Source organism: Rattus norvegicus, chromosome 3 (assembly GCF_036323735.1).
Source record: "Rattus norvegicus strain BN/NHsdMcwi chromosome 3, GRCr8, whole genome shotgun sequence".
Classification (NCBI taxonomy): Eukaryota; Metazoa; Chordata; class Mammalia; order Rodentia; family Muridae; genus Rattus; species Rattus norvegicus.
The window spans coordinates 36,695,933-36,720,233 of NC_086021.1; the positions used below are offsets into that span (position 1 = coordinate 36,695,933).

At 46.5% G+C, this 24,301-nt stretch overlaps 1 protein-coding gene and 1 long non-coding RNA gene across 20 annotated transcripts in view; one reads left to right on the plus strand and one right to left on the minus strand.

Moving 5' to 3' along the window:
* The window catches only part of Garnl3 (GTPase activating Rap/RanGAP domain-like 3), a 143,624-nt gene that overhangs the window by 9,545 nt on the left and 109,778 nt on the right, over nucleotides 1-24,301 (minus strand). For 16 of the 19 annotated variants that reach the window (XM_039106188.2, XM_063284843.1, XM_063284848.1 and 13 more), the window contains 9 exons: nucleotides 23,440-23,514; nucleotides 19,642-19,753; nucleotides 14,996-15,094; nucleotides 14,585-14,701; nucleotides 13,057-13,235; nucleotides 11,083-11,241; nucleotides 10,104-10,170; nucleotides 4,229-4,336; nucleotides 2,674-2,792 (listed from right to left, as the gene is read on the minus strand). In XM_039106188.2, coding sequence (XP_038962116.1) covers nucleotides 2,674-2,792; nucleotides 4,229-4,336; nucleotides 10,104-10,170; nucleotides 11,083-11,241; nucleotides 13,057-13,235; nucleotides 14,585-14,701; nucleotides 14,996-15,094; nucleotides 19,642-19,753; nucleotides 23,440-23,514 — 1,035 coding nt within the window. Of the gene's footprint in view, nucleotides 1-2,673; nucleotides 2,793-4,228; nucleotides 4,337-10,103; nucleotides 10,171-11,082; nucleotides 11,242-13,056; nucleotides 13,236-14,584; nucleotides 14,702-14,995; nucleotides 15,095-19,641; nucleotides 19,754-23,439; nucleotides 23,534-24,301 lie in introns of those variants that run through there. The other 3 variants (XR_010064757.1, XR_010064759.1, XR_010064758.1) reach the window with 3 other exon arrangements.
* LOC120101525 (uncharacterized) lies at nucleotides 13,315-16,404 on the plus strand. The gene is made up of 3 exons (XR_005502089.1): nucleotides 13,315-13,676; nucleotides 14,430-14,546; nucleotides 16,239-16,404. It is a non-coding gene; the product is annotated as an uncharacterized LOC120101525 (long non-coding RNA).

Here is a 24,301-nt window from a genome sequence, read left to right on the forward strand (position 1 = left end):
CTGACTGGTTCCCAGGCTAGGGTATGACTTCCTGACTCAGCGGAGCAGGCAGTGCAGGCCTGTGTCTGACTTTTCCCCAAGTATTTGCTTCCCTCCTCTCTGCACTTGCCTCACATCTGCACACACAACACACACACACACACACACACACACACACACACACACACACACACACACACACTTCTCTCAGGAGTCTCAGAATTGGGACAGAGCTGGGGGAATTCCATCAGGACCATTGTGCAGTGGGAAAATGGAGGCTTGCTCCACTCAGTCAGTAGAGACTCCACATGCCTAAATGTGCTGATTTTGGTAACCCCAGTCATGGGACATAACATGAGTCTCTGAGAGCCAACTCTCGGGAATTTCACAAGTGAGAGCTTAAACATGGCTAGCAATAATAATATTTTAAAGCTATGAAATTAGCTTTGTGTTGTAGTGTTTATCCACATGTGTGTGCAATATGCATGACTATGTAGCTGCATGGAGGATGAGGGAGGAGGGATGGAGGGAGGAGGGAGGAGGGATCCTGCTCCATCTCTCTGCACCTTCCTTTCTTAGGACTGGGTCTCTCGCTGAACCTGGAGCTAGGCTGGTGTCTAGTAAACCCTAGTCACCCACCCGTCTCTGTCCCTTATTGCACCAGGCATGTTTGTGACCACACTCAGAATTTCACATGAGTGCTGGGCATTGAACTCAGGTCCTCATGCTTGCTCTACAAACACTTTACCTGAGGAACCTCTCCCCAGACCAAATGGTATAAACTTAAATATGTCAGAGATAATGATCCTCAGCATCAGAATTCAGCTGTTCTTAATTATTCGGCTATATTTACTGTTATTTGGGAACTGCTGTGCGGCTCTTCCTGACTCTGGTGTCATCACATCCAGTGGATGGGCTCTCAGCACCACAGACACCGTATGAGCTGGGATGAAAATGTGTCTAGGGCTACATCTGGAGTAAGTTCTGGTTTAAGAGGTGTGATTTTTTTCTGGTGATAAATATTTTTTAAAACTTGCTTAGTTTTTTTTTTTTTTTGGTTCTTTTTTTCAGAGCTGGAAAACTTGCTTAGTTTTATATATGTGTGTGCGGCCCCAAGTATATGTCCTAAGCACTATGTACATGCAGGAGCCCAAGGACTGGATCCCCTGGAATAGACATTGTGAGCCACCACATAGGTACTGGGAACTGAACCAGGGTCCTTTGCAAGAATACTAAGGGGTCTTAACCACTGAGCTAGCTCTCTAGCCCAGAAAAATAGCTCAACAGTCGATTGCATATTAGATGTTTTTACTTCTGAGTTAAAGTTTTTTTTTTTTTTTTTTTTTTTGGAGCTGGGGACCGAACCCAGGACCTTGCGCTTGCTAGGCAAACACTCTACCACTGAGCTAAATCCCCAACCCCCCTGAGTTAAAGTTTTACTTGTATCCCAGGCTAGCTTGGATATCACTAGGTACTTGAGACTGGCCTCAAACTCAACAGCAGTCCTCCAAATAGCTTGTAAGTGCTGGGCGTCCATACGTGAGCTACATATCGGGCTCACATCTTGCTGCATGACAGATCTCTTTACATAACACATTGGGACAATAACGAGTAGATCGAGGTAGGAAGCCAACTGTAAACTTAGGGTGGAGTTGAACCTGTGGCGTGGTTATGGATGCAAGGGCTCAGAAAAATCAAAAGTGTATTTTCTGAGAACTAAGTGTTCTAGGTTTTGTGAAGAGCATATTTTACATTATCTGTAAACTAAGACTGTTACACAGTAAAATCACAGTCCACGTGCACACGTGTACATATGTTTTAAACATGTACATATTTTGGAAGCACCGGCTGTGTGTGTGATGCACACAGCCGCAGTGCAGCGGGGCAGAGGGGCAGCTGCCTCCGACCTGCATGATTAAGATCAGGGGTGAGAAGGGGGCCGTAAGGAATGGGGCAGGGCACGGTCCTGTGGGAGCGAGAGGGGCCTTCGTGAGGTTGAATCACAGTGTGGACACTAGACAAAGACACCCTGGGAAGCCATCTTTTCCAGTGTCCTCTGAGTTGCTGGCGTGGGTTAGTTGATGAGCCATGTTTCACATGGCTGCAACTGAAGCTCGGCAGTAAGCATGGAGGAAGGTGCAGGCTCAGGGAAAGGCCACCAAGCCTGGAGGCCTGCCCTTCAGATCTGGGAGACACACGGTGAAAGGCAGGGGCTAACTGAGGCAGCCTGTCCTCTGATTTTTTTTTTTTAAGATTTATTTATTTTATGTATATGAGTGTACTGTTGCTTTCTTTAGACACACCAGAAGAGGGAATCAGATCTCATTACAGATGGTCATGAGCCACCATGTGGTTGCTGGGAATTGAACTCAGGACCTCTGGAAGAGCAGTCAGTGCTCTTAACCACTGTCCAGCCCCCTGTCCTCTGATTTTTAACGTGTGTTTTGTGGTGCATGCATACAGACACATAGTCACAGACAGACAGACAGACAGACACACACACACACACACACACACACACACACACACACACACACACACACACACACACACACAGTAATCCCACTGACCAATCCTCACAGCAGCCCTACCCTCCTGGCATTTTGACACAGAACCCCTGTGCTGAGGTCATGAGCAGTTTTTGCTCACTTGACCCCTCTGGATGCTAAGGCCATGAAATTGCATTCCGCTCACCCTGGAGGCTACGAGCTGCAGCTGTGGCACAACCGCCGTGTGGACCAGGTTCCCATTCACCACCAAGCGGATCTCCATGGAGTCGGTGGTGAAGGCCAGGAGGTATGGGAAGGCGCAGACTGCAAGGGAAACAGATGTGCTAATGGGATAGGTGGCCACACTTGCTCAGTCATCATTGTGACTTACCCCACACTCGCCAGAGTGCATCTTGACACCCTTTTGGCATGTGAAGGCTTGGAAAGTTCCCTTTGCCCTTCCTGCCTGGCTCGGCCCATGTGTCTCCAGCACTGTCACCCGTCTCTGTGCCCCTCTGGTCTGTGTTCCAGGCAGTAGTTGTGTCCTTCAGAGCACCCCTGCACTGAGATGCTTCTGTCACAGGTGGAGTTCCTCCTCGAAATATCACGATGACACGCTGACCTCTCGACCACAGCTACCTCTCCACTGTCCCTGTGTTCTCTGACTGGTCCTTCAGCTCGATGTCCACCCTGACCTCCCTCTGTACTCTGCATAGGTGACCTGTCTGTTCTTGGGTATCCTTGGTGACTCTTTCTGCTGTGCTCTCCAGTCCTCTGTGCCTGCTCTCTGCAGTGCTTGATTCAAAGCCCAGAGGGCAGTTTCCACTCCTCCTTTTGGCCTACCTCATCTGTAGTCAGAGCCTGACCAGGTGTGTCTCTCAGGTCTGTTCTCTCAAAGCTCTGCTGTGGGTCTTTTAGCAGACAGGTTTTTTTTTCCTTTTGCTTTTTAGATAAGTTGGCCTTGAATTTGTTAGAGGTCCCTGAACATCGTATGAACCTCCTATCTCCATTACCCATGTGCTGGGGTTACAGGTCCGTGCTGCCACAGCCTGCATCACACCGGGGTGACTCTCTTATACCTACTGTGGCTCCATAAACACAACCTTCACTACTTGTATCCTGGTATTTAGTTTTACAGGTTTTATTCCTATTATTAGTAGTGCTGGGACTAGAATCCAAGGCCTTGTGGCTGCTAGGGAAGCTCTGCTCCTCAGAGCCATGTCTTGGCATCTGCGAACTTGGCTTTACTTTTGAGGTCAGAGGACAACTTGTAAGGGTCAGTTCTCTCCTTTAACCATATGAGTTTGGGTCATCAGAACTCATCAGGCTCCTAGCAAACATCTCTGCCAGCTGAGCCTTCATGCCAGTCCTGGTACTTTTTTCTAACATTTCAGTAGCAGGTATTTTGCCAGCCCCTGAGGTTTTGAAAGCTCGGGTTTCAAGGCAGGTAAGAATAGCACTGAGATATGTGTACTTCTCCCCCAGCTGGTCAGTGTACTAGCTGGAGACCTGGCTTGTGGATTTTAGAAAATGCCTGCTAGGTACTGCCAAATTCTATTTAATTGCTTTCAAATTTCATGTGCCTAGGAACCGAGAAGAGCCAGGGGACATAAGAGTTATCTAACAGCAAACTCCTTGAAGGATGTCCAAGCCCCCAGAATATTCAGTAGTTTGGAAGGAAGTTCCAGTTGTTCACAGGGGACCAAACCCTGCAGGTGGGATCAGTAGGGGCACAGAACCATGATAAGGGTTCTTCTTACCAATTGCATATGGAGCCTGGTTCCAACAGAACTGGAAATCCGATGCCGAGGGTTGAAGCAAAAAAGAGCCACCGTTAAAGGGGCAAACCTTTTTATAGATGCAACTGTCTGCAATGAAAACAAGAGCGACTGGTTTTGTTAGAGATGGGACCTAGATCCCTGCAGCCAGAGTCACAGCAGCTAGGGCAGCTAGGGCAGCTAGGGCAGCTAGGGCAGCTAAGGCAACATCCTCCTAGTAGTTCTCTGTACCCAGGCTGGACTCGACTTTGCAGCAATGCTCCTGCCCCAGCTTCTCATGTGCTATGATTACAAGTGTTAGTCACCATACCCAGCTCTCCCTGCCAGTTTATTACAAATAGCTGTAGTCAACCCTTGAGCCAAACTCTGAGGGTTGTGAGGCAGTTACCATGTATGCTAACAAATGCCATCGAGAGAAAATTTCCGTGTGCTAAGCATGGAAGACTGTCTGACTTCAGAAACTAGATGCTGCTATCCTGTAAGCTCACTTTGCAGATAAACGAAAGGCTGAAAGAGATAAGGTGGTCTGTCCTGAGTCTCATAGCTCTACCAGGGGCAGAGTGTTTGGAGGAAGCTAGGCCAGGCTGCAGAGTCCAAGTGCTTCCTGCCTATGCATACCATCATGCTAGACAAAGATTCAGAATGGGCAGCCCAGGGGTAGAGGAGGCCTTTCTACAAAGCAGGTCACTCTTGAGCCTCACTTGTGACAAGCATAGTGGGAGTTGCATATGCCCCCTTGTCAGGAGACAACATAGGACAAGCTAATAACTAGCAGGTGATCTTTCTGAGATGAGTCTGCCTTGGATTAAAATAATTCAAGACAGATTTGCTCCTATAGACAAGGCCCAGGAGCAAATCATTTTAGGAAAGATTCCTGCTACTAATATGCTTTTCCTGTTGTTATTAAGCATATATAACAATCACTAGGTATTAGCCCACCCTTTTGAGAAGATCTCTGTAGAATCACGAAGATGTCCTGTCTTGTAGTGAAGCTATATAGACAAATAGATGACTTTTTAATTCTTTTTTTTTAAAAAAAGATTTATTTATTATGTATACAGCATTCTGCCTGCATGTACACGTGCAGGCCAGAAGAGGGCACCAGATCTCATTATAGATGGTTGTGAGCCACCATGTGGTGGCTGGGAATTGAACTCAAGACCTCTGGAAGAGCAGACAGTGCTCTTAACCTCTGAGCCATCTCTCCAGCCCCGACTTTTTAATTATTAATTAAATAAGAATTCCTAAAATTATGCCAGTATTTATTAAGCTTTTTATAGTGGGACTGCTAGTAGATCATCCCTGATAAAACTGCAATGAGAGGGTTGGGGATTTAGCTCAGTGGTAGAGTGCTTGCCTAGCAAGCGCAAGGCCCTGTGTTCGGTCCCCAGCTCTGAAAAAAAGAAAAAAAAAACTGCAATGAGAATTCTGCCAGTCTCTGTCACCAGTTAATTGCTTCTTCTACTCAGAGCACATTCCAAGAGGTTGTAAAACCATTAACCAAAGGTCATAAAAAGGGACCTTATTACATATTATAGGTGCTGTTATATATTATAGGACTTTATTATTGGTGCTAGGGCAGAAGACCTGGGTTTATCTATACAAAACTTCACTAATAACTTAGTTATGGTTTTTAACTCTCCATGAACCTGTGGAACTGTTACAGGTGATGAATGTTTAGCTAGATAATTACTCCTACTGGATACTGTTGTAAAAGTTTTATTTGATTTATGATTTGAATTCATGTGTAAGCTTGTGATGAACTTTTTACCACATGATCATATATTCTGAATGATGTATAATTACTGAGGACAAAGAGAGGAGTGTGAATTTCCCTTGTTCCACTTAGGATCTTTCCATTTCCCCCTTTTTCTTAGAGAGTTTTCATTGGAAACTTTTTGCAACTTAGAAATAAATGGTGGGTTGGGGATTTAGCTCAGTGGTAGAGCGCTTGCCTAGAAAGCGCAAGGCCCTGGGTTCGTCCTCAGCTCCAAAAAAAAAAAAAAAAAAAGGAAGAAAAAAAAATAAACCTCTCTCTCTCTAAAAAAAAAAAGAAATAAATGCTAAATTTACTTTTCATTCCAATTTTAGTATATGTGCTGCCGAAACGAGCACTAAATTTACTTTTCAAAATGCCCCTTTTTCTTCCAGTGAGTGACTTCAACTAGCAGGCTGAAAGTTAGAGCTGTGCAGTTCCTGCTGAGATAGGACAAAGGCTACTTTATTTAATCCCCTGCTGTTTTAGCAAGAGGTGCTAAGTGCCAGAGACTGCAGTTTCTGGTCTCAGAGGAACACAGAAGGCAGGTCAGTTACAACAGCATAGTAACTTAGACTTAGATAAGTAAACTTTTTATTATATAGCAATCCTAAATACCTTATAAGTCAAAAGTCTTACCCTCCAACAATGCTCTTCTCCCTCTGCTGCCTTAAGAGGAACCCACAACAAAAAAGAAGACCATGCTGGCCCCTGCACCCACCCTGTAATGGATGATGGAGATTCTTGGCTGTCAACCTGATTATATCTACAGTGTAGTCAAAAGACTAAATCTTTTAAAACTAAAACCAAAACGGGTAGTAAAACCTGTGAGGGATTTTTACTCAATATTTGAAGTGGGAAGATCCACTTCTATTCCAGATCTCTGAGGTGATAAGACCCACCTCCAGTCTGAGGCACACCATCTGCTGACAGCCTATATAATGACATAGAAGAAAGAAGCTCTTGCTTTATGCCTGCTTGCTTGCCCTCCATAGCAAGTTCATTCCTTCACTGGCATTAGAGCCTAGTTCTTTGAAATTCCTGTGTATATTGAAGACCAGCTGAGGGACATCCAGCACCCTAGACTGAACAACTATTGGATTCTTGGGCCTTCTGTTTATAGGCAGCCATTGTTGGATTTGCTGGGGTATAGTCTGCAAGTCATTCTAAAAAATTCCCTTTATATATAATATATTATACATTATTATATATATATGTATATGTATATGAGAAAGATCAATTCTCTAAGTTCTGTTACTCTATAGAACCCTGACTAATATACCCTCCTAACATATTGCTAGAAAACTTGGAACTGAACTTCAGCTGCACTAAGGCCAGTTTAATTCAGTTACCTGATCCTGGTCTATTCTGACCTCTGAATATTAGTGTATGTGGCTCAAATCTTCTCAAAGTAAGAATGTCTTTGTAGAAACAAGATCTCTTCTTATTATAGAAGCTGTTTATGCCTACCCATGTATTTTTTTTAAAAATAACAATGGTAATAATGGTTGCATATATGATTTGAGACAGTGTCTTGCTCTGTAGCTCAGGACTTGCAACCCTCTTGATATGCTCTGTTTATGCAGGTAGGTATTACAGGACTGTACCGCCATGTCTATCTTAACATTAGTGCACTTAAGTTTTGTTTATTTTTCGTTGTATGTATATGAGTGTTTTGTCTGCATTGATATCTATGTACCCCATGTAAACCTGGTGCCTGTGGAGGTCAGAAGAGGACATTGGATCCTCTAAAACTGCAGTCATGGATGGCTGTGAGCCACCATATGGTGCTGGGAACTGAACCCTGGTCCTCCTCTACAAGACAGAGAGCAGTCATTGCTCTTAACCACTGAGCCATCTTTCCAATTTGTTTTAAGGTTTGTATTTATTTATTTATTTATTTATTTATTTATTTATTTATATTTTTGTGGGGTGGGGAGGAGAGGGTCAGTTCGTTCCCTACATAGATGTTTTTTGTTTTTGTTTTTGTTTTTTTTTTTTTTTTTTTATTAACTTGAGTATTTCTTATATACATTTCGAGTGTTATTTCCTTTCCCGGTTTCCGGACAAACATCCCCCTCCCCCCTCCCCTTCTTTATGGGCGTTCCCCTCCCCCTCCTCTCCCCCTTGCCGCCCTCCCCCCAACAATCTAGCTCACTGGGGGTTCAGTCTTAGCAGGACCCAGGGCTTCCCCGTCCACTGGTGCTCTTACTAGGATATTTATTGCTACCTATGAGGTCAGAGTCCAGGGTCAGTCCATGTATAGTCTTTAGGTAGTGGCTTAGTCCCTGGAAGCTCTGGTTGCTTGGCATTGTTGTACCTATGGGGTCTCGAGTCCCTTCAAGCTCTTCCAGTTCTTTCTCTGATTCCTTCAACGGGGGTCCTGTTCTCAATTCAGTGGTTTGCTGCTGGCATTCGCCTCTGTGTTTGCTGTATTCTGGCTGTGTCTCTCGGGAGAGATCTACATCCGGCTCCTGTCGGCCTGCACTTCTTTGCTTCATCCATCCTGTCTAATTGGATGACTGTATATGCATGGGCCACACCTACATATAGATGTTTTAACAAAGCCACAGGGCTGCATTCTAAAGATTCGCTGTTTTGAGAAATGCTTGGGCTAAAACTTGTCCCTGTGGGAGCTCAGAGCAGAGAGCTGGTGTTCTACCTTCCCTGGGCTATTCCTTGTTAAGTCTTGAATTTTGAAGATGCTACCTACCAGACAAATTTCTGTGTTGATAACTGGGTTTTCCATTTAATTATAAATTATTTATCAAAGTATCTGATCTATGAGCTATAACTAGAATTGCTACTCTAAAAATTGACGATTCTAGGCTGAAAAACTGTGCTTTTAAAATTTTTAGTTAAACCATATCCAGGAAATAACCTTATTCCCATTTGCTCAAAAATAATTTAAAGAGTTTATTCATTTCATGTATGTGAGTGTTCTGCCTGCCTGTCACCTGTTGCCAACAAGGCCAGAAGAGGGCTTCAGTTCCCCTGGGGCTGGAGGTCACAGATGGTTGTGAGTTGCCATGTGGTACTGGAAACTGAACCTGGGTTCTCTACAAGAAGGACAGATGCTCTTGGTCCCTGAGCCATCTCTCCAACCCCCCACAAGCTCATTAGCACATGAAAAGCTGGAGGAGTGTCTGATACATTTGCTCAGCCCAAATGCCTTCTACCTGACCTAAACTAACATAACTGAGTAAGTACACAGGCTTGATTTAGGCTGATTTATTAACAGCAGAGAAATGCAAAAAGTCACAGTTCACAGCTCAGCATGCTGGCTCACATCTCTCATCCTGGCACTCAGGAGGCAGAGGCAGGCAGATCTCTGAGTTCAAGGCTATTCTGGTCTACAGAGTAAATTTCAGGGTAGACACTATGAGACCCCATATCAAAACAAAAATAAAAATTAAAAAATAAGTCAAAAATTCAGGTACTCTAAAATAACAACAGAAACTCATGAAATTACTCTCTGGTCCTAAGCAGCCATGTATACAGTACAAATAAATGTTGTGTTTAGACTTGGGTTCCATTTTCAGGATAACCAGACATGTATGTGGAGCTATCCCAGAGTATAAAATACAAAATCTGAAGCACTCGAGGCCTAGGCACTTCAGATGAGGGGCATTCACCGGTCAGTAACGGAAGATAACATCTGTTACTGAGGTCAAGAGGGTCAGAGGCAAACCCTCCCTAGGCTGAGTCGCTACACAACCCTGAGGAAGGCAGCTCACCTTTCCAAGCCTCCTTCTCCTGGCTCGGGTGGAGGGAGATAACAGCCCACTGTGGGCCACTGTAACTGGGAATCTGAATGACCTGGGACAGCTGGCATACACTAAGGGCCTGCTAGCTAGAAGCCACTGTCTTCACCCCAAACCCTGCAAGCAGGTGCATGGTGGCAGCCCTGGTAAGCGTGCCACTGTGAGGCGTGGGCTGCAGCCGGTGCTGCAGGGAGGGATACAGATTTTAGATGCTCCCTGCTGTGATGACATATCCAGCAATGTTCATTAGATCAGCGGGAGGGAGTAGGGAGACCCTGTTCTACCACCCCCAAAACAGGCTGGTTCGTGCACGAGAGCAGAAGGCTCCCTGACTTACAGTTGTAGCAGAGGAGCAGGCCGGCTTCTCCGTCCTCATACACATCAACAGCTGCAACGAAATTGACCTGCAATGACAGCGGGCAGCGCCATGGAGTGTGGCATCAGGTCCCTGAAGAACTTCCTTAAGCTCTGGGCATCTAGCATTGGCCTTCAGGGTGGACAAAGCCATGTTTGCCCCCCCCCCCCCCAATACCTACACCTGGGCCTAGGGTCACAAGGAGCCGCAGGTGTAAGAGCAACCTCTTTGCTCTCTCTCCTCTCTGGGTGGAATGTCCTCACCGCATTTCCCTGCCCCTCCAGAAGCTGTGAGTCCAGCATCCTGCTTGTGTGTTCCTGAATGCCATTTACCCAGAATGCTCAGGGTCACAGGGCTGCCGAATGTGCCACTCACTCCATGCTCACACCAATGTTCCAGCAGACAGCACTGAGCCTGTCTCACAGGACGTGAGGTGAGCGAGCCCCTTAGCTGTGGGACCCACAGACCCAATCTTTTCCTGACATGTCGCCTGGGCCTTCAGTGAGGGCTCTCTGTGCTAACACCCAGTACGTCTCCATTTCTGTCTCCATAAAGACAGCATAAAACAGTGGAGTGGGTCTGGGACATGCTTGGCCCTGGGCTGTCACTGTCCAGATTTGACACAGGGTGCTCGGCCTGGGCTGCAGACATCCCTTGGCCTTCTGGAGCCCAGAAACCCCGCCCTTTGAAGGCAGCTCCATGTGACCCAGCCTCAGGAGCACAGCATGTGCTACAGATGCACAGCATGTACTTTTATTATTATTGTTTTGAGGCAGGGCCTTATGTAGCCCAGGCTGGCCTCAAAATACTATGTAGCCCAGGTTAACTTTGATCTCACAATTCTCCGGGCCCCCTCACCTGACTAGAGGATTTTGAAGCACATCACAGTGACATCTAAAATTAGAAGACACAAGCCCCCACTGTCTTTTATTGCCACCTGTTCCCACCACTGTTGGCTCACCTTGTTGGCCTCTACGTGGTGCAGCCGAAAGGCTTCCCCTGTGCTCTCATTTACCACATCGAACTGATGGCGATACGCCACACAGATGAGGTTGTCGCTCTCCTCTGTTGGCCCATCCACTAAGGCCATCACCGCCGGGGAGTCACACAGACAGATTTCCTGTGTGGACGAGGAAGAGTAGGACACATCAGGACACAGTGGCTGACTTCAGGCCGCCTCTACTGCCTGCCCCTCCTTCCAGAAGAGTCCAACCTGTCTGGCCACAACGGAGCTGTACTTCAAAGTTGGCAGAGGTCTTACTGGACTCCTTCCTGTAATCTCTCCTCAGGTCTCTGACTCCACTCTCTGTCTCATGACTTAGTAATTAAAAACTGCTGACCACTTGGCTGAGAGCCTTGCATGCACCAGGTAGAGTGCCTCACAGATCCTTGTACCAGCCCCTGGAAGTGGGTGTGGTATTACTCTACAGAGGAAGAAACGCTGGCTTGCTTACAGTCACAAAGTTTATGATTTGAACTCTGCGAATCTGATTTAGAGCTCATAGTACTAACTGTTCCACATAAGGATTCATTACAGTGTAATCTTGAGAAGGCAGGCACCTTAGAACGAGATCTTAACCTGCTTTAGTGTAACGGGGAGTGTTCTGTCCCAAGAACAGCAGCAGAAACCTATGAGCATGGTAATTCAGGAGGCCTTCATGAGTGAAAACACCTTAGTTCGCCTGCTGCCACACTTGGCTCTCACTGCTGAAGTTGAGCACACTCCATAGCTTGATGACTTTAGCTGACTTTTGTTTTTATGAAACATGGCCATCCTGGAATTCACTCTGTAGACCAGGCTGGCCTCAAACTCACAGAGATCTGCCTGCCTCTGTCTTTGGAGTGCTGAGATCAAAGCCATGCTCTACCATGCCAACAATTGGAGGGGTTTGTTTGTTTGTTTTGAAAAGAGGTGGGTGATGGGAAGGGACAGTTTTCAGAAGGCTTTGATACCTGCAGACAAAGGTGGCTAGACCCCTCTGCTCTACACCTCTTCTGCTTCTCCAGCTACCAAGACCCGATTCTGGCCTTTGAGCAGGTCTGATCGACACGCTTGGTCCCTGTGTGCTTTTCTACTGCCCAAACCATGTTCTGAATGGTTTAACATTCCACTTCTTTGCATTGAACTTTCCAAAAGTTCCTACCTTCTCCTGAGCCAAAGTCAAAGTCTGTTAAGGCTTCTAGGGCTGCAGACAGTCTGCTTCCAGATTTCTTCAGCTGGTCACTTTATCTCCCAGATCGGTCACTCCTGCCTCACTGTGGCTTCACCAGGGTTCAGGGTCCTTGGCCCTCTGTGTGCGCTTGCCCTCAGCACCCCCTTTCTGCGGCCCTCCTTGCACTCATGCCTCATTGCGCATCTGCTCAGCAGAGCCGGATTCTCCTCACTCTACCGTTACCCATGCTCTCTGCGCCTACGGTTCCTGCTTAGACTCAGCACTTTTTCTTTTTTTCTTTTCTTTTCTCTCTCCCTCTTTCTTTCTTTCTCTCTCTTTCTTCCTTCCTTCCTTTCTTAAGTTGGGGAGATTAGGTTTGAGACATGGTTTCTCTGTGTAACCCTGACTGTCCTGGAACTTGCTTTGTGGACCAGGCTGGCTTTGAACTCACAGAGACCTGCCTACCTTTGCCTCTAGGTGCTGGGATCGAAGCCATGTGCCACAATACCCAGCCTCCGGGTTTGGATCAGGTAGGTGTTTGTCTGCTCATCTAGAAGGCAGGCTCTACGGGAAGAGATACTCTGCCCTGCTTTATGCTCATGCCCAGAACTCGTAGAAACTATTGTGAACGAGCACACAGTACAGCTTAGATGTCTGGACAAGTTAGGGCACAGGAGGCTGGGATCCCAGAGGGGTTACTGAGAAGTGGGACAGGCTTAGGACTAGAGAGGGAGACTGTTAATAACTGGGTCAGGAGATAGCAAGCTGCAGAGCAAACCTACCCTGATATACTGGAATTCCTCAACAGGAGACTCCGACATCGGGGACAGGAGTGAGGTACCTGGCACCCCACTTGGCTTGTTGTGTGGTTTCCTTGTGATGAGAAGCAGTTTATTGCGAATTGCAACCACGATTCTCAGTTCTCTGCTGTGGTGAGTATTAATAGCATATAGGTGGCATCCTGGGAAGAGGAAAGATGACATTCAACACTAGCAGGGAGGGTGGTAAGCCTCCAGGCTGGGGACCTTGGGGATGGTTCCTAAGAATCCTGGGACTGAAGTGTAACTCAGGGACAGACAATGTTTTGGACGCCTGGTGTTGTGGTGCTCAATTTGAAACACCTCCCCCTGTTCATGTGTTTGAACACATGGTCCCCAGCTGGTCTCACTGTTTTGGAAATCTGTGGAACCTTAAAAAGGCAGAGCCTCACTGGAGGACATGAGTCGCTGGGGGTAGGTCTTACAGACCAGCCCCACCTAACACTTCCTGTTTGGGCTCTGCTTCTTGACTGCAGATGAAACACGGGCAATCATTGCACCAGAGCAAGTCCTCCTTCCCTTAAACTGCTTCTCGAGGAAAATAACACACCAGGAGAGATGACATAGAAACATGGTTAGGAAAGGTACACGCCTCTATTCCCCAGCTTGTGCGCTTGGTTTTGTTTATTAGTACTCTTTTTAGGTTTACTTATGTGTGTGGTGATTGAATGAGACCGGCCTGCATAGGCTCACATATTTGAGTGCTTGGTCCTCAGGTGGTGCAACTGTTTGGGAAGCATTAGGAAATGTGGCCTTGTTGGAGGAGGTGTGTCACCCAGCTTTGGGGTTTCAAAAGCCCACACCGTTCCCCGTTAGCTCTCTCTCTTGTTTGTTGTCTCCAGTTATGAACTCTGAGCTCCTGCTCTAGGGCCATGCGCCACTGACTGGCCATCTGAAACTGTAAGCCCACTGTCAACTGCTTCTTCTGTAGTTGCCTTGGTCATGCTATCTTAGCTCAGCAGTACAAAAGTGAGACAATGCGTCTGAGTGTTTGGCCTGCATGTGTGCACATGCACCATGTGTGCATCTGATGCCCGAGGAGGTCAGAAGGGGCGCTACAGGCAGCGTGATCTGCCATGTAGATGCTGGGAATTGAACCTGGGTCCTCTGCAAAAACAACAACTGCTCATGGCCTCTGTGTCAGGTCTCCAGGCCCAGTGCTTGGCTTTGTATCTGCTACACAATAGAAACGGAAGTAGAGGTTGATCAGGACTCCAAGAACCCAAATCCCAAAGTGTCTTTTATTATAGATTAGCAAAGAGAACTGAACTCACTTCAAGACCTGTGGCCCAAAGGCTGAAACTGCTCGTCCTCAACCTGCTTTCCTATTTTTGTAGCTTCTTAGGGAAGTCGAGATTCCATTTAGGCAGTTCTGGGACTCGAACCCAGGGCTCTGCTGGAGTTTGGCAAGTGCGCCTCCCCAGGGACTGAATGCAGGGCCTCAATCTGTCCAGGTAAGCACTCCCCACCTGAGCTCCTCCCCAGCCCTCACCTTTGGTTTTCTCCAACTTGTTTTCTCGGCAGTCAGATCTGCTCCTTCCGGTCTGCCTGCCATCAAGGCCTTTCTGCACCGCACTCAGCCGAAAGACAAAGAGGCGGGCATCTTTCCCTGGTGACAGTGAGAAGGCAGAGTACTCCCAGTCAGACACACAAACCAGGGTTGGAAAGTTTTCCGGGATGCAAGCCACTGTAGCTACCCCATAGCATGCTTGCTCCACATAATCATGGGAGAATGAAACTCCCCTTCCCTCCACTATCCTGACAAGTGGGCCACCAAAGGACCACAGCACTGACAGCGGGGAGGACACAGTGACAAGACCCCAGACCCAGCGACCCTGTGGTTGGCTGCAGTGGGCCACCCGCCATCTTGCTCTTCTCAGAGCAGCCATCTGAGGGGCAGCACCTTTGTCTGCTCTGAGAACCAGAAGGTCCAGAGTCTCAAGCACGTGGATCTGCTTCACGGGTAGAGTTCTGTCAAACACGGGCACGGATGGGAGGTCATCTGGAAAAGAAATCTGGTTACCCTGCTGTACCACCTGTGATGCATGCCCGGGGCTGACCTGAGCCTCTCTGGTCAAGGACGTGGTTAGCTTCTAGAGCTCTCATAAGGTCTTAGAAGGAGTTCAAGCACTGTTCCCTCTGTGTGGGAGAAGTACCGCTATGCCCCACTCAGTGGCATGGAGAACTCTCTATGGGGGTGGGCAGAGCAGCAGGGATATGAAAGGAAGCTAAGTTTTTGATTTTGCTTTTTTTTTTTTTTTGTGTGTGTGTGTCACCAAAGAAAGAGCAGGGGAGCAGGGTGTCTCAACCCCAGGTTTACTGGGGCTGTAGTAAAGGACGGAATGACACAGGCGGGAGAAGCTGCAATTTTTAAAATCTTAAATGTTGTAATAGAAAGTATCATATCTTCTACTATTGCATGCATTTCTCAAGAACGTAAACTGAATACTTTTTACATTTAAATATAAACACATCCTATCCCTAGCACGCCCTCTGTCTGTATCAGTAGTCCTCTGTCTGTATCAATAGCCTGCTTCTATGGTTTTTTGTTTTGTTTTATTTTGTTTTTCAAGACAAGGTTTCTCTGTGTAGCTCTGGCTGTCCTGGAACTCACAAAGATCCACCTGCCTCTGCTTCCCCAGTGCTGGGCTTAAAGGTGTGTACCAACATTGCCTGGTTTGCTAATACATTTTTTAAAGAGACATTATTAATTTTAGTTATATGTAAGCCTGCATATGGATATGTGCATGAGTGTACAGGTGCCCTTGGAGGCCAGAGCCTTGAGATCCCCTGGAGCTGGAGTTACGGATGGTTATGAGCTGCCCACATGGATGCTGCGATTTGAGCTCAGGACCTCTGGAAGAGCAGCAAGTGTTCCTAACCTCTGAGCCATCTCTCCAGCACCCCCATATTTAAGTACTTTTTCAGATAGGAATTCGAAATATTCTTTTTTAGAGACCAAAAAAAAAGGAGGGGGAGAAGTATTAGTTAAACTGTCTGCATGGGGGAACAAAGGATGGTACATGAAAACTCCCAGCGAGAGTTCCAGGGAGTGAACTTCTCAAGACATGGTAACTACAGACGCAGTTTGACTTTGAGGATATCAGAAGTTGCAAATGGTAATCGCTACTTTGTTGCCCCTACAGGCCGAGGTTGTATCAGCTGAGAGAATCCCTGTTCTGCTGCAGAAGGACGAGGCTGAGAGCAGCAGGGATGGTGCGGACATCTCGGGCAGAAGCCTCTAGCGTCTTTTCATCTACACTTTTCCTGGCTTTGTTGTGGGCCTGGATTACTGAGGATGGGGAGGGGAACACCCATAAAGAAGGGGAGGGGGAGGGAGGAGGGATTAGGGGGATGCTTGCCCGGAAACTGGGAAAGGGAATAACACTCGAAATGTATATAAGAAATACTCAAGTTAATAAAAAAAAAAAAGAATTTAGGTGCAAGGAGGTGTGGGGCTTGGGCCTTTCCCAGAAAGAGAAATGGCACTCGGAGCTGATCCCTCTCTGGGTGATTCCCTGCAGGGGCAGGGCCTCTGTCATCAGGACCAATAGCATTCTCAGTGGAGAGGGGCTGCAGCTCCAGTTGGCCCGGGAAGTTCTGGATCTGTCTGTAACAGGTCCCATGAGTTAAACAGCCTGTCCATGTTCCCTAGTCACACAGAGCTTGCTTCTAGTCCTTTAGTGGGGCTTAGGGCAGATAGTCTACCAGCCACAGTCCTTCCTTTTCTTCTCATACTATGGACTCGGTAATGTTGCCAGGAGGACTTGTCTGTTCAGAACATGGGACGATAACTCCGGCACTGTTGTATCTGGGTGAACAACTGCAATTATTTTATGGGTCCATAGGACTGTCAGGAGTGGCCGGTCAGTCACAGTCTCTAAGGGCTTAGTGGGGGCCAGACCCGGAAGCATCCTACATTCTTTAATTTAGATACCTCATTTACCAGAATTGTTTGGCACTTGTAACATTCCTAGCGAACCAAGAATGAACCAGATGCTCAGAAGTGTTCAGAAAACTTGTTCACTCCTGAAACCTGTGGAGCCAAAAAGGACGAACCCAATGCCCTTGTATGCTGGAAACAGAGGCACACTGTGTACCGCTGAGCCTAGCATGGACAGCATGCATTCCCCCTCTGATCTTCAGCTAACTAAAGGGTCTGTATGCAGACAGGAAGGAGAGAAGGCAAGAACAGGAAAAAGTGACAAATGTAGTGGCTGCTTGACTAATTATTCCTTTTTGTAATGTTGGTATGAAGACAAAGTCTTCAGAGAGAACTTTCTATTACCATAAAACCGAAAAGGGGACAGCCTACTTACTCAGTGACTTGTCCCTTAAAGCAGGATTTGCTGCACTCACAGTGCAGAGAGTCTCGAATCTTTAAAAACTGTGACCTTAAAGGCTGGAGAGATATCTCAGAGGTTAAGGGCACTGGGTGCTCTTCCAGAAGTCCTGAGTTCAATTCCCAGCAACCCCACGATGCCTTATAACCATCCATAATGTAATCTGGTGCCCTCTTCTGGCCTATAGGCATACATGCAGGCAGAACACTGCACACCTAGTATATAAATTAATCTTTAAAAAAAGATTATGACTTTAAAAGAAGTAGAATCTCCAGGGCAAGTCTAATGAAATTAAGTAAAAGCTATTGGGCTAGGACAGGAGTCAGCCTGAACCGAAAGGGACAGATGGACTCACAAAAGCTGTCTGTGCTATGACCACATGTAGAGCAGAAGGCCAGCTAAGGAGGAATGGAAGGATAGCACATGCTGAGGTGCAAAGAGAGCTCAGGCCTTCTTCTCTGCAAAAGCTGAGGGTGGGTGCCAGTGGACAGGAGAGGAACAGCCTGCATGCCTCCTCCAGGCTGCCACAAAAGACTTTCCTTTGAATGGAGGCCACCATTACACTCTGACCCAAAAGGTATGATTGCAGAAAAGACTTGATAATATCGGTTTGGATCTTAATCTTTTTTTTTTTAATTCTCTCCTATAGTACATCCTGACCTTGGCTTCCCCTCCCCCCAATCCTCTCATCTTCCCCACCCCACATTGCCCTGAGGTTATATCCAGTCTTGACCTGGGATACTTTTCTTTGATTTCAAAGGAAAACTAGAGAATGTTAAACATTTCCTAGTGGTAAAATCCTATAGACCTATTTACCCAGGACTAAGGTTTTAGAAATTGGCATCAAGGTCAAAACAGAAATGCAAGCAGAGTTTGCCGTGTTTAAGTGGAGTGGTTGGTATTGTACCAAGCTCTAGTCAGACCTAGTCAGACCCACCAAATAGCCACGTGATTTTACACAGGCCATGATATTACTTTAGGTCTGTTTCTTCATCTATAAAATTTAAAGACTAAATATCTAAGATCTGCTTTGAGTTTTGAAAATAAAAAGAAACTTTCGGTTGCACTTCCCCAGGATTTTGTGAGCTTTTACAGATCACTGGCAAAGATGACAATGGCCTTTTAGTGACTGGCTATGTATTACAACCAGCTGCAGGCCCTCAGCCCTGCTGCCCCCTCTTTGCAGTTACAGGCCTTGCCCCCAGTGATTTCTCAGCCTTTTGAAGCCAGAGGCTCAGAGAAGATAGATTTTCTTTTTGGAGATGGGAAACCCAGGCCTTATAATCCTAGGAGGTGTTTTTTTTTATTGAACTATATAACCCCCCCCACCCTTGGTTTTCTTCTATTGATATTTTATTGATTTCATTACAGATATAATTAGGTTATGGGAAACATGATCAAGACCTATATGGAAAATCCCAGGTAAGGTCGGTTTGCTCCTGCTGCCCCGCAGAAAGCAGCTGGCAAACAGCTGGGACCTAGTGAGTGTGCTCAGGCAGAGGTCTGGGGGACAAGAGGGCTTACTGTAGAGAGGGAAGGTGACATCGTTTTAGGCTACCAAGCCACTCTCACCAGAGGGTGCCTCTAGACTAATGTAAAGGCACTTCCTCCTGTTCTGGAGTGTACATTCCCACCAGTGCCGTAGTGAGGCCTTGCCTGTGGTGGTTGCTGTGTGAGATTATCTCCCAGGCAGGCTGGTCCAGCTCACTGTCAGAAGGCGCCATTTAATACTGAGTAGCAATCTGTCTTCTTGCCAGAACATTTCTGCTTCTATATAGCCATCAAAACAGTTTAAAATTCATTTAATTTGTTTTAGACATCAAGTTTTTTTTCCAGTCAAGATTTTTTTAAAGGCTTCAAGAAAGCTGTGTTCTCTAAGAAAATGATGTGAAATAATGTCTCTTTTTATTTAAGGTTAAATGCTGGGACCACAATGAGTGTTTGCTGAAGAAGAACCTTTTAGTAGGTGGCTTAATATCCAGGAACTGATTGGAGATTGGGGGAAGGGATGAGCCTCCCAGCATGCTAAGCAGAAAATACACCCCCTTGGAGCACATGTCTGAAATGAGGGGTTCCATTGATTAGAAAATCAAACCTGGCTAACTCCCCTAGGGACCAGGCATTTATGGTCTAAAGGAGCAGTCACCCACCTCAGAAATACCACAAGTCACACAAAAGAAGACATTCAGGAGTGCTACTCACTAACCATCCACTAGCAAGACGCCGGCATCAGTGGAAACCAGCAAGGCCTGGCCCCAGGGATCTGCACACACAGCTTCGTGAGGGAAATTACAGCAGAAACATTGGGGCTCCCAAGGCTGTGAGGCAACACAAGCATCGGAGAGTAAGTGTACCAGAAAAAACCACACTGTGTCCCACAGACGGAAACAGTAACACAGATACTGCACAATAATGAGCGGTACCAGACCTGGGAACTACTAGGTCTGGACTCAGTTATCCTTCTCAAGGAGAAAAACCTCCTTTTAAATATGGATGCCACAGGAAAGCAGTGACTTCTGCACTTCTAGCACCGCTGCCTGTCTCTGCATGACCATATTGTTGTTCTTTGGGCAACAGAAACCTTGGTAATGTTTTTAAAGCAGTTTCCTTTAACACCTAGAAGTTGGGCCAATTGGTGCCTTTTACTTTTTTTTTTTTTTTTAAAAAGAGGGTTGGTGTTAGTTTAGCATAAAGAGAAGCCCCACATAGCTATTTTAAAAAAGGTAAGATTTCTGTGTTGCTGGTTCAGCAAAATCATTAAACCACACAATGCAAGAGGTTGAGATTGTCTTAATATATAGGTGTTTACTGACCCACACGAAGCTACAAAATCTTACAGAAAAAGTAGCAGGCATTTTGCAGGAAAACAGCAAGAGCTGCTAATGAAGTAACTCCAGGTCCCCATGTGGCACGTTCACATCCACGCACACTTTTTCCAGCCTCCGTGTGAAATGTCACACTGCATCAACACTTCCTGGGACCTTAGCTTCTTTCTGTTCCAGGGATAAAGTTAGCTCTCCCTCACAATGGCCCCCTGAGGTGGATGTGAAGGCCAGAAGTTGGCAGCCATTGCTTACTAGGGTCTTAGTCATACAGCATGGTGGATGGGCTTTTGTTTGTGGCACTGAGAACTGAACCCAAGGCCTCTAGCATGCTAGGCAAGTGTCCACCCACAGAGCTATATTCCCAGTGCTGAGAGCTGCAAACATTTTAACAGACTTCTACTCCTTTTTAGACACCTTTCTTAGCCCCATGCCTTGGAAGTCTTTGTGGGTTTCTGGGCATGAGGAGAAGGGTGATATATCTTTACTTCTACTCTCAACTAGACATAAGGGTCTGACATTACCCAGATGGGCAGCAGGACCTGGCAGAACCTGTCTTTGCTCTTGTAGGTGTGTGGATGCCCAGTATAGACATGTTCATATCCTCTAAGTTCATAAAAGGCTGAGGACCACAAGCATCACCAGAGCTGAGGCTAACACTGTGGCTTATCTCCAGCTGAACCAAGAGTGGGCTTCCCCTTTAGGACACCCATAGCCTCAGGCTTGCAAAGATGGGACCTGCATGGTTCTGAAGAGGCAGCCTAGAGGATATGGAAACATTTCCCAAGCTGAAAAAGGAAAACACAGACAGTCATTTATTGAAATCTGTCTGGCAGCTCTGAGTTGGCTAGAAGTGAAAATGTATTGAAACCAGCACTTTAGGTAATACTAAACCAGAACAATGGAGCTGTATGTGTGCATGGTGTGTGTGTGTGTGTGTGTGTGTGTGTGTGTGTGTGTGTGTGAAAGAGAGTGTGTATTTGTGAGAGAGAGGAAGAGGGAGAGAGTGCATGGTGTGTGCATGTGTATGAGACTGTGTGTGTGTGTCTGAGAGAGTGTGTGTGTCTGAGAGAGTGTGTGTGTGTCTGAGAGAGTATGTGGAGGGGGTCTGTGTATGCAAGTACATGTGAACGTCCAATGTCTTTTCTCAGTTGCTTTTCTACTTGCTTTTTGAGACAGGGTCTCTCACTAAACATTAAGTTCACCAGTTATGCTAGACTAGCTGGCCAGCAAGGTTTCAGAGAGACCCCATCAAGTACTGGGGTTTTAGGCATGAATTCCCACACTGGGCTGGGGCTCTGGGAATCTGAACTCAGGCCCTAACTTTCCTCATTGAGACATCACCCCAGCTCTCACCTGGGCTTCTGAAAATATTATTATTATTTGTTCATATGGGCATTTTGCCTGCATGTGTGCTCATGCACTCTGTGCATGCAGGGTGTTTAGAGGCCAGAAGAGGGCATCAGATTCCCTGGGGCTTTTGTGCAAACAGTTGTTAGCTGTCATGCCGGGGCTAGGAGTGGAACCCAAGTCCTCTGGATGAGCAGACACCAACTGAGTCTTAGTAGCAAAGTGCCCCCTGGCAGGAGGCAGAAGGGCTCTTCACCTGGAAGACCCAAGACTCTCTGCTTATAAACTGACCCCAACAATGGAAGCAGCTTTTTCTCTTGTGCATTGTGAACAAGTTTTTATTTATAGACTTTGTTTGGGATATGTGTCTAAGAACTTAAAAATGTCAGAATGAGCACCGTTTATAAGGCGTTTAGGAACTCACACATTCCTACTATGCACACAGTGCAATGTTGCATTAAGTTCTAAAAACTGCATTAACTAATTAATTGTGTGTGTGTGTGTGTGTGTGTGTGTGTGTGTGTGTGTGTGTAGCACTGTGTGCCTGTGGAGGTCAGAGGACAAGTTATCAGTTTTCTCCTTCCAGCCCCTGTGGGTCACAGGACTGATCTCTGGGGGTCAGGCGCAGTGGGAAGCGCCTTTAGCCACTGAGTCATCTCTCTGGCTCTCAGTTACACTAAAAAGCATAGACGTGGGTGTTGGGAGAGGCGAGAAGGGAATCCCTTGGAGCTGGAGTTACAGGTGATGTGAGCCGCCTGTGTGGGTGCTGCCACCTGAACTTAGGTCCTCTGCAAGTGCTCTTCCAGTCCCTAGTCTGCTCTTGATGAACACTTTCCCTATCCTACCGGCTTTCAAAAGTGAAAATAGGAAGTAGAAGACTGTAGGACTTCCTGCTTGGCTACTTGGCTATATGTTATGTAATGGTTTCTCACCTGAGTACCTCTGAGCAGCTTGATGGTTAACTCTGTCATTAACGTGACCCAGTGTTACTTGAGAAGAGAGTCACAGGGAGGAGGTGTCTACACTGGGCTGACCTATGGGTATATCTGTCAAGGACTGTCTTAATCGATGAGGAAAGACTTGGTCCATTGAGGCAGTATCAATTCCTAGGCAGGTGTGCTGGACTATCCAACAGTGGAGAAATCAAGCAAGTGAGGATTCGAGCAAGGGAATTCTTTCTGTTCTTTATTGTGGGTGTGATGGCAGCTCCTCTCTAAGGAGATGCACTAACCTAGAGCCATGAGCTAAAGTATTCCTCCCCGCCCTCCATTGCTTCTCACCAGGATCATTTATTTCAGCCACAGACAGGAAACCAGGACAGTGGCCTTTCGAGCTGACTCCCAGCCTATTGGATTAGAGCAGTGGCTTTCGACAGTCCCAATGCTGTGGCCTTTTAACACAGTGCCTCGTGTCGTGGTGACCCCAAACATAAAATTATTTCACTGCTACTTCCTAACTGTAATGTTACTACTGTCATGAATTGTAAGTATCTGATATGGGGCCCTCCAAGGGGTTGTGCCCCACAGATTGGGAACTGCTGGGTTAGAGGCTGACAGTGACTTGGACATACTCTGAGAGTCACTGCTCCGGGATCTTGCTGTTGGTACTGGGCTGAGGTCAGGTGACATGAAAGTACATGGAGCTTGAGGAGCACAGTGGAAGAAAGCACCTTGACTGAGCCGGCCTGGCCCATGGCTTGCCATCTGTGAACACACAGGCTATGTGACCTGGGTTCCTGAGGCCTCTGAAGGAGACACCCTCCTGCCCCAACCGTTTCCATAAGTCATGAGCACAGAGGACATTCACAGCTCTCAGAAGTGCTAAGCACTTACCTCCTTTTTACATATTCCTGATGCTGCCAAGCTTGATGGGGCATCCCCTCTCACAATGGACTTGAGCTTCAGGGCCTGATGAACAGAGATGTCCCTTAAGGTTTGGGATCAGGCAGTGAAAGGTCAGCAGGTGAACAATTAAGGTTTGAGAAAAAGCAATGAGTCAAGAGTAATTTGGGGTTAAAGTTGAAGGTCCTCTAAGGAGATGGTTAAGCCCCACTCAGGGTTATGGCCCAATATACAACCAGTGTTTCTAGTGTGTAAATCAGTTCTATTAGTCTTGTGATTTCTAAACTAAGACTGCTGAAAAATAGATGCCTAGGTTCTTGCCAATCTTGATAGCTCAAGATCCCCTAAAAGGAGGGACCAAATATTTAAGATATAAAAAAAATGTTTACATACCTATTTTGTGTGTGTATGCTACGGTGCAAGGATGAAAGTAAGAGGACATTTGTAACAGTTAAACAGAGAACAGAAGACAACTGTGTCAGTTATATGGAGGACAGAGGACAACTGTGTCAGTTATATGGAGGACGGAGGACAACTGTGTCAGTTATATGGAGGACAGAGGACAACTGTGTCAGTTATATAGAGGACGGAGGACAACTGTGTCAGTTATATGGAGGACAGAGGACAACTGTGTCAGTTATAGGGAGGACAACTGTGTCAGTTATATGGAGGATGGAGGACAACTGTGTCAGTTATATGGAGGATGGAGGACAACTGTGTCAGTTATAGGGAGGACAACTGTGTCAGTTATAGGGAGGACAACTGTGTCAGTTATAGGGAGGACAACTGTGTCAGTTATAGGGAGGATGGAGGACAACTGTGTCAGTTATATGGAGGACGGAGGACAACTGTG